This window comes from Hydra vulgaris, chromosome 07 (genome assembly GCF_038396675.1).
Source record: "Hydra vulgaris chromosome 07, alternate assembly HydraT2T_AEP".
NCBI lineage: Eukaryota > Metazoa > Cnidaria > Hydrozoa > Anthoathecata > Hydridae > Hydra > Hydra vulgaris.
The window spans coordinates 11,400,001-11,410,000 of NC_088926.1; the positions used below are offsets into that span (position 1 = coordinate 11,400,001).

General features: G+C 28.2%; 1 protein-coding gene across 1 annotated transcript in view; it reads left to right on the plus strand.

Moving 5' to 3' along the window:
- Positions 1 to 8,673, plus strand: part of LOC101238455 (HMG box-containing protein 4) — a 23,282-nt gene extending 14,609 nt beyond the window's left edge. Inside the window, exons 7-10 of the mRNA XM_065801048.1 lie at positions 7,764 to 7,828; positions 7,904 to 8,164; positions 8,241 to 8,363; positions 8,492 to 8,673. Of these exons, the coding sequence (XP_065657120.1) occupies positions 7,764 to 7,828; positions 7,904 to 8,164; positions 8,241 to 8,363; positions 8,492 to 8,536 (494 nt within the window). The 3' untranslated portion in view covers positions 8,537 to 8,673. The remainder of the gene's footprint in view (positions 1 to 7,763; positions 7,829 to 7,903; positions 8,165 to 8,240; positions 8,364 to 8,491) is intronic.
- The last annotated feature ends 1,327 nt before the right edge of the window (positions 8,674 to 10,000 follow it).

The following is a 10,000-nucleotide window of genomic DNA, read 5'->3' on the forward strand; positions in this document are numbered from 1 at the left end:
ATTTGCAAATCAAACTTTATTTTTATTTTCATTACATTTCACAAATAAAATAGTGTTTTTGATTCTTAGATATTTGTTTTTAACTAATCATAGTTTTTTAATTTATTTTTATTTTCATTACATTTCACAAATAAAATAGTGTTTTTGATTCTTAGATATTTGTTTTTAACTAATCATAGTTTTTTAATTTATTTTTATTTTCATTACATTTCACAAATAAAATAGTGTTTTTGATTCTTAGATATTTGTTTTTAACTAATCATAGTTTTTTAATTTATTTTTATTTTCATTACATTTCACAAATAAAATAGTGTTTTTGATTCTTAGATATTTGTTTTTAACTAATCATAGTTTTTTAATTTATTTTTATTTTCATTACATTTCACAAATAAAATAGTGTTTTTGATTCTTAGATATTTGTTTTTAACTAATCATAGTTTTTTAATTTATTTTACTTATATTAGTTGTTTTTTTTATATGCAACATTTTTGAAAAAATTTTATTAAATTTTGCAACAACCAAAATTATGTCAAAAATTTTATTTGTCTTAATAACTAACAATTAAAAGTAATAATGTTTTTTGAAAAGTTTAAATAACTCTAAACTTATTTTTTATGTATTATTTAAGATATGAACACAAATTGTCTTGACACTTGAGAATTCTTTTAAACAAACTTTTTTGTTGCTTTTTACCTGAATAAACCATTTTGCATTTTATTTGAAAGTATTTATTGCTGATTACTCCTCCGCCCATAGTTTCAATGAACAATTTGTGGCTTGAACAGCAAGTAGAGTTGTAAACTTTAGATATTAAAAAATAATATATATCACATTTGTACTTACAGTAGAAAATACGACAACCTGAGCAACTAAATATTATCTCTTGAATGTTATTTTAAATTTTAATTACAGATCTAAAGTTTTTTTTTTAATTATTTTGAAAGTTGTATACGTTAATTTCAAGTTTTAAATATTGATCTTTTAAATATTTCAAGTTTTAAATATTGATCTCAAGCTCTTTTCTGTAGGGTATGATTTTTAAAGATAAGTTCAATTTGTTTCAGATAAGAAATTTGTTTTTAGGAGGTTTTTAGGTTATATTAATAAATTAAAGTAATACTTAAATTATTATTTTTAAATAGATTTTTGAAATAAGATTTTACAATTTTTAATTAAAATCCAGAATATAGTAGGTAGCAGAAAAAACCTTCAAAACTCACAAACTCACATCTTGTTTCTAATCAGATACTTCAGCCAAACTCACATCTGGTTTCTAACAGTGTTGTGCAGATAAAAATCAAATCAGACAAATTCTTTGCTTAGTGATGACTTAATTTTGCTCATCCTGTCAAACTTAAATTTAATTATTGTATTTGCAGAATTTAGCTTTTTGTAACATAGTGACTCTGTAGTTAATTTTACCAGCAGAACTGCTTAGATAGTAGGTAGAGCTGTTTATCAGATTTTTGAATGCTTGGTTTTAATTTGTAAGAATATGTTTAAGCATTGCTAATAGGCTATACCATCTAAATTTGGAATCTGAAGTTATATAACATTCTTTAAAAAGTTTGAGATTTTCATCGTTCTGTAGTACCTCATTTTTTAATGGTGAGAGTTTAATTATTTGTATAATTTATCTTTTTATATTGGGTGGCCAATTTGACAATCTATTATGTCTGCATATCGTCTATATATTTCTTAATTTATTATTAATATTTACTTATATGCATTTACAATTTTTTTAAAGGTACCATATTTTTTGTGTTATTTGGGATCTGAATATGATTTGTCATTTGATTTATTCATCTGAATATGAGTTGTCAATTGATTCATTCAAGTAGATTTTTCTATCTTCGGTTTTTTTTTGTTTTTTTTTTATTATGGAACATCTACAACTGCAAGTTGAATTGTATAGGTTAAAACATAAATGCTAAGCAGTTGGTACTAATTTACCAGCTTTCTACATAACTGCTGCAGCATCATTTGTTATTCTTTTCTAACAACAAAGCATACTGATTCATTTTTTCACTTAAAACTGTGACAGATTTTTCTGCAGGTAAACTTCAATGGATCCAGAGAAGTCCTAAAAATGTTGACTCCGATCGAAAACTCACATTTATGTATTGCTAATTCCTTAAGAAAGTCCTCATTGAAAGTAATACTAAAATCTTTTCAATTTAATTTATGTTCTGATATTTCTTTAATAACTAATTGTCGAATAGTTTTCCTATAACTAATGAAAATTTTGATGAGTTATGAATTGGTACGATGTGTTATGGAAATTCAAAGATTGTTATGGAAGTGGTTAGGAATTATGGAAATTCATCAATTAAATTTAAGGTTTTCAATGATTTTTGATGATCATTGCATGTTATAAAAATTAATTAATTACTCATTTTAGCTAATATTACTGCCAGCAAGTTTTTAGTAGCATTTTTAAAATATTTAATGTTTTTGAAGAAGGCGCATTAGATTTTAAACTAGATTCACCAAAAAGTTCAATTGTGTTTTGTTTTTGTAATATTACATCATGCTTAGTTTTTAAATGTGGCCGCTTGTTTAGCAACCTGCTATTTTTATAATTTTATAAATAATTATTTTTTAATTTATCTTTGCCTAATATTAACTGCTTGAACTCTTGAAATTTACTTAGTTCTATCAATCTTTTCATTTCTGTTTCCTTAAGTTGTTTTAAGTGTTCCTCATTTTCTGCTGCCCTCTTCACTCTCCTGACATAATCTTATTTGCCACTGAAGTAATGTAACCTATTCTTTCAGATTTTTGATCAGATGTAATTTTTCATTCTCTTAGCCATGATGTCTTTTGACAGTTTTTAGGAAAGTTGTTCCAGTTCAGAGAATTCTCATCATATGTTTGAATTAATTATGAAGTTTTTGTTTACCTGAATCCTCACTTTTCTCCACCCTACTCTACACCACGGCTCCGCCATTTTTTTTCCTTGCGCAGCAGCTATTTCTATTTGTAATCTTTTTTTTCATTTTTTCCACAAGATCAGCTATGTGGTGAACAAATATCTTTTTATGCAAGAAATGTAAAAAGCTTTTTGTCTGACTCTTAGGCCCATTTTTATTAGATTACTAATTTTGTATTCTTTCTAAAAATATTTAATTAAGAGACTTTTGGAAAACCTTTAACGATGTCATTAAGAAAGGCAGTTCTAACATTCCTTCTTTCATACTTAAGTCTGGTTTTATTATCCTTCCCAAGAAAAATACAAAACTACTTGCAAAGGACTTTTTGTCTAATTGATCTATGGAATCTCACTTTGTCATCCTAAAGAAACAGGTTAATCCACTATTAGACATTTTACTTCAGCTTTAGTTGCTAAGGTTACTTATCGCATAAATCCCTTTACAGCTTGTGCTCCCCATTATTTCTAATTAGGAAGAATATCAAGAGGAAGGTTAATTGAAAACTAACTAGATGTTTTTGTGTTATGTATTAGAGATTCATCTTTTTAAAAAAGACTAAAGATGGTGTCTTAATAGAAATACTCATCTTGGGCAGATGTTAACTGCATCAAACTAATCTTTTGTAGAAAGCCTCCTAAGCAAAAACTTTATGGGCAAGCAGAATAATATTTCGTTGACCAGCCTCACACCTCTTCTTCATCTATTAGGCTGGTATAGATATAAACCTGTGTTTCTTGCCGAGGATGATAAATGCTAACCACCTAACTATTTTAATATATCTGTCATTAACAAAGGTAAGTCTAACATTCCATCTCTATTTCATGGGTCTGATCTTATTACCTCTCCAAAGAATAATTCTTTACAAATATAATTATTTGTAAAGGATTTTTCTTGTAATTCAACTTCTGAATCTAATAACCATATTCTTCCTGCTATTTCAGTTAAACAGGTTAACCCATTGTTAGACATCTAAATCACCCTTTCATTGCTAAAGTAATTTCTTAATTAAACTCTTGTATGGCTTGTGGTCCAGACGACATTCCTGTTATAGTCTTACAAAACTGTTTTTCAGAACTCTCTTCAATTCTTTCTAAACTATTTAGTAAGTGCTTAACTGAATCTTGTTTCTTTCTTGCTGAAAAGTGGCGTCTGTGGTTCCAATGATGAGGGAAGGGCTATTGCTCATGAGATATCTAAAACTTTTGATAAAGTTTGGCTAGCTGGTCCTCTGAGCTTGCTTCACATGGTGTATCTGGGAAAAGTTTTGAGATGATCAAATCATTTCTTTCTAACTGCTTTATTAAAGTTTTTTTTTAACATCTTTGCTTCCAACAAGGCTGCAAGCAACCACTATTAGAGTCGGGATTTACTGTAAGATAAAAGATGAAATTTACAGAGCATGATAACGAATAACAGACAATTCAAAAGATTGCATATTATATGAATTAAGAAAACAAGATGAAGCGCATTCCAAAAGACTGATGTTCGAGAAAAAAAACTAGACAAATAAGAATTTTTAGAGCACTTAAGAACAGTCACCGTAAAAGGATGAGACTTAATTGAATGATGAGTAGCACAAGACAGAATTTTATTAGATGGCACAAGACACTAGTTCTGTAAAGCAGTGCCCATTATAGTATTTATAGTTATTCTCGAAGGCCAATACTCTTCTTCTATTAACTTTTGGGGTACCTCAAGTTTTTATCTTTGGTCCTATATTGTTTTTTTTTTAATGTTTTTCATCTTCCTAAGGCTGAAAGGGGCCATTATAGTTGAGGAGCTTCTTTATTGTTGTTATACAGTAAAGTAGCTTAACAAACAAGGTTACTGCACAGTAATACTATTGTTGTCGTGGTGATCAAACTCAGAACTTCTTGCTTATGAAGCGAGCGATCTACCACTACACAACCACCGTGTTTTTTATCTACATTATGATTGTCCTGCCAATTTTACATCTAAAGTGACTCCATTTGCTGGCAACTCAACTTTATATTCCTGTCTTTATAAAAAATCTCTTTTTCAATTGCTTAAAACAGGCATATGATCTCACTTCAGGAACAGATTGGGACTTGCAGTGGCTTATAAATTTCTCCAAAAAAACTCAGTTATTTACTGCAAATATACTGTCAACATTCCTATATTAATGAATGGCAACCCACTCACTGAATCCTTTTTTTTACATCTTCTTGGATCATTGTTTTCTATTGACCTCTCATGGAAATCATATATACAATTTCAAATTTGATTTTATATTTGATTGTAAAGTTAGTATCTGCAAAGTATGTTTCTCTAATATGCTCTCCATTATCGCCCTAAGTCCTGATTTCATTCTCTACATCTACAAATCTCTTATTCCTGGTTCTTCTAATGATGCTTTTTCTCTTATTGACAAGGTCTAAAAACGCCTTTGAGCCTCTCTTCTGTCGTCGAAAAGTTGCTTCTTTTTTTCTTTTCTATAAACAATATCATGGGGTAAAATGAGAATTTTCTATAAACAATGATATTGTTTATAGAAAATTCCCATTTTACCCCAGGTTTTTTTTCCTTGTACAGCAACTATTTCTGTTTGTTATCATTTTTTCATCTTGATTGTTTCATCATTGTTGCAGCTTAAGCAAGCAGCGACCATGATGAAACAATTATGTCTAGTTTGGTCAATCAAGACTCTCTCTTGACTCATCGTTCAGCTAAGTCGCATTATTTTACTGTATCTGTCCCTGTGTGCTCTAAAAACTTCTATTTGTCTAGTTTTTTTTTCCTGCACTTCAATTCTTCATGCTTTTCTGACTCATTCAACCTACAACTTTTCAAGTCTTCTGTCAATCGTCTCCTTGCTCTTTAGCTCTATAATTTGTTTTTTAGTAACTCCCAATTTAATAGTGGTTTCTTGCAGTCTTGTTAGGAGTGAATCAGAATAAAATAAAACTAAAAAAATAGTCATTCAATTTAAATATATATATGCAAAAATTTTTATTAACTAAACTTTTTCTTCACAAATAGAAATGATTTCGTGCAAGCTTAAAAGGTTGATTTAATTAAGTTAATAATATAACATAAAGTTTATACATTTGATTATTTTTAAGGAGTTTTTCCTAAAGATCAGTCTTGAAAACATACAAACCAAACTCTTGCCTTTTTAGAGCATATTGTGTATACATACATACATACATATATATATATATATATATATATATATATATATATATATATATATATATATATATATATATATATATATATATATATATATATATATATATTTATACAGTACTTTGAATATGTTTTAGACCACTTGTATAATTAGACGTATTTACAATTTTTTAGATAAATTAAATGTTTTTATTTTTAAATGTTTAGTTTGCATTTTTAGATTAATTAAATGGGTAAAATATCTTTAATAGAGAGACAAAAAGTTATTGTGCTTCATGAAGAAGGTTATTCGCAGCGCCAAATTTCATCCAAAACAGGATATTCAAAGATTGCTGTTGCAGAAATTATTAAAAAATTTAGAGAAACTGGCTCCCTTGAAGATAGAAAAAAAAGTGGTAGACCTCCTAAGCTAACAAAAGATGAATATAAATATTTAAAAACCCTTTCTTTAAGAAATAGGAAAAAACCATCAATGGAGTTGACAAAGGACATTAACACAGCAACTGGGAAAAATGTCAGCCCTTCTTGTATTCTGCAACAACTACTCAAATCGGGATTAAGAGGGTGTGTTGCAATTCGAATACCATTATTACAGCATGACAATAAAGAAAAATGACTTAAATACACAAAACAACACAAAAATTGAGCCCAGGAAATGTTTAATTGGGTTTTGCACACCAATGAGTCCAAATTCGAAATTTTTGGAATAAAAAGACGCCAATATGTTCAAAGAAAAATTGGAGAAGCCTATCAGCCCGAGTGTTTAAACCCTACTATTAAACACGGAGGAGGCTCTATACAAGTTTGGGGCTGTTTATCTTCATCTGGAGTAGGTGATTTGATCAAAATAAGGGGGCAAATCACCGGGGAACGTTATGTGGATATCCTAAGGCACCATGCTGTATCTTCCGGAATGAAACTAATAGGTCATAATTTTATTCTGCAGCAGGACAATGACCCAAAACATTGTTCCTGAGTCCAGATATAAATATAATTTAGCATATTTGGGATTACCTGGACAGAAAAAAGGTCGAACATGCTCCCCAAATGGTGAAGAATGTTTTGAAGTATTTCAAAGAGAATGGCACAACATACCCCAGGATTTTATTACTAAATTGTATGAATCTATTCCCCGGCGAATATCGGCTGTGATTAAGGCAAAAGGAGGACATAGTAAATATTAGGAGTTTTTTATGAAGTTTGACATTAAAAAGTTTGTAATTGTTCCATATTTTGTGTGAATTACATGTGTTTTAATAAGTTTATAATATAGAACTTAAATATAAGAGAAAAATTCTCCAGGATTTTTTGAAAAAATGTAAGTGGTCTAAAAACATGTTCACAGTTCTGTATGTGTGTGTGTGTGTGTGTGTGTGTGTGTGTGTGTGTGTGTGTGTGTGTGTGTGTGTGTGTGTGTGTATATACATATATGTGTGTATAGATGTATAGATATATAGATATATATGTGTATATATATATATATATATATATATATATATATGTATATATATATATATATATATATATATATATATATATATATATATATATATATGTATATATATATATATATATATATATATATATATATATATATATATATATATATATATATATATATATATATATATATATATTTATTTATTTATGTAACTCAAAAAATGTTTCTTGTGTGTTTAGACTTTTCAGAAATTAGTCGAAAACTAGCTAATCTATGGCAAATGACACCTAAAGCAGAAAAAAAAGTACTCATTAAATTAAATTTATTTATTTCGAAAACCATATTAATTGATGAGTTTTTATTTTTTTAATGTTTTTAGGAACATAGAGATAAGTTTGCTGCCATACAACCTAGCAACGAGATAAACAAAGAAAAAATGAAGCTTGCCAGATTAAATACGCTTTCACCAATACGATGGTCTGACGCTGAGTTTAAATACATAAAAGAATCTATTCAAAAACATGAATCTTTTGATCTTCCGCGTTTCAAAACAAAGCATCTTACATCAACCGATTTAGCTGCACATTTGCAGTTGCTAGGAGAGTCACTAAATAGTATTGGAGCTGCGTTACAAGAACAGGTTTAAGTTTACACTAACGTTTTGTGAAATGCGTCATATTTCTTTTTCTAATGTTTTTTTTTTCTCGGTATTTTAGTCTACAATGAATGTTCATGGGGCAATGTCCGTTCTTCTAGATTCTATTTTGTGTGCGGTAGCTCCTTTGTCATTTATTACGTCATTTGTGCCTGAAATGAATGTAATAGAGGCAGAACGACAGGTACAACAAGATTTTATTTTAGGTTTTAAAGATTATATATATAATATCCAATTATGGGTATTTGGTGATATGTGTTTTAACTGTTTTTTGTTGTTTTTTTTAATTGATTTAATCATCCTTTTTTTCAGGCTCGTATTTTGGACAACATCGCGTATATTTTACCGGGCTTGTAGGAAGAAACATCGCGTTTACTTTACCTGGCTTATTATTTGGTCTTGGACAACATTGCGTATATTTTACCGGACTTATAGTTAGATTTTTAGAAAGAAATGTAATATTTGAAGACTATTTATATATTTAAATACTAAAATGGCTATTATTATTCATTATACATTTTTATTTATGAATTTTATGACTCTACTCTGCTTGTTTTAAAAATAGGCCTGGATAAGAATTTAATATTTATCATTAAAAATGTGGCTTTTATAACGGTCAAGGTAACGATTTAGTTACGAGGATAGACAACTAGATAATAACCTGGTTTATTATTGGCTTGATTATTAAACATTTAAACTTAGCTGATTATTAAACATTTAAAATTAACAATGCTGTTAAAAATGAACATCCTACTAATGTTGATTTATTAAAACTACTACGTGTTGCCAGCAATTAGTCGACTTAACTTATAAATACCTACTTAATACTACTTATAAAGGGGTGGACGCAGGATTTTTTGATGTTTCCGATATAAAACTTTTGATGTTTTAATATTGACACAAGTGGCATTATTAAAGCATAAAAAAATCCTGTGTATGCACTTACACGAGTAACTTAAACTCATACAATGTACATTACATCTTAACGCTTATATATTATATATACATGTATATATATATATATATATATATATATATATATATATATATATATATATATATATATATATATATATATATATATATATATATATGCATACATACACACGCATGCATATATATATATATATATATATATATATATATATATATATATATATATGCATACATACACACCCACACAGATATATGTAACAATTAACGTCAAAGTTTCGTCATTTCTATTATTGAGATGTTTTAAGTATTTATTTTAAAGCAAATAATAACTAAAATAATTAAAATTAATAATTAACGTGTTTCCATAACAACAAAAACTTTTTGCGATGGTTTCAAGTTATTTATCGGAAAGCTAAAATTAAGGTCTGTTTTTAAATAACAATCCTATTAACAACACATATACAGTATCGGGCAAAACGAGTGCAACCAAATAATGTTAATTTAGTTTCTTTATATAAAAGTGCTGCATTTTTTCAATTTAGAGAAATAATTATGTAACTGTTTAGAGACAAAGTTCTTCAAATTTTATTCATCACAAAGTTCATTATTTGTACACGAAAATTGATAAATTAATCAAAAGTATTAAAAAAAGTTGATTTCCTTCTGGACAAAACAAGTGCAACTCGACAAAATGTTGACCAAGTTGTATTTCGCTATCAATATTTCGTGGCGAATCCTTTGTTGTCGATCACAGCTTTGCATCTTCGAGGCATAGATTCGATCAGGTGATCAATGAAACTTTGTGGAATCGCTGCCCAGGCCTTTTGGATTTGTTCAAACAGTTGATTCTTATCACGAACACCTTCACGATTAATTCTGCGGTTG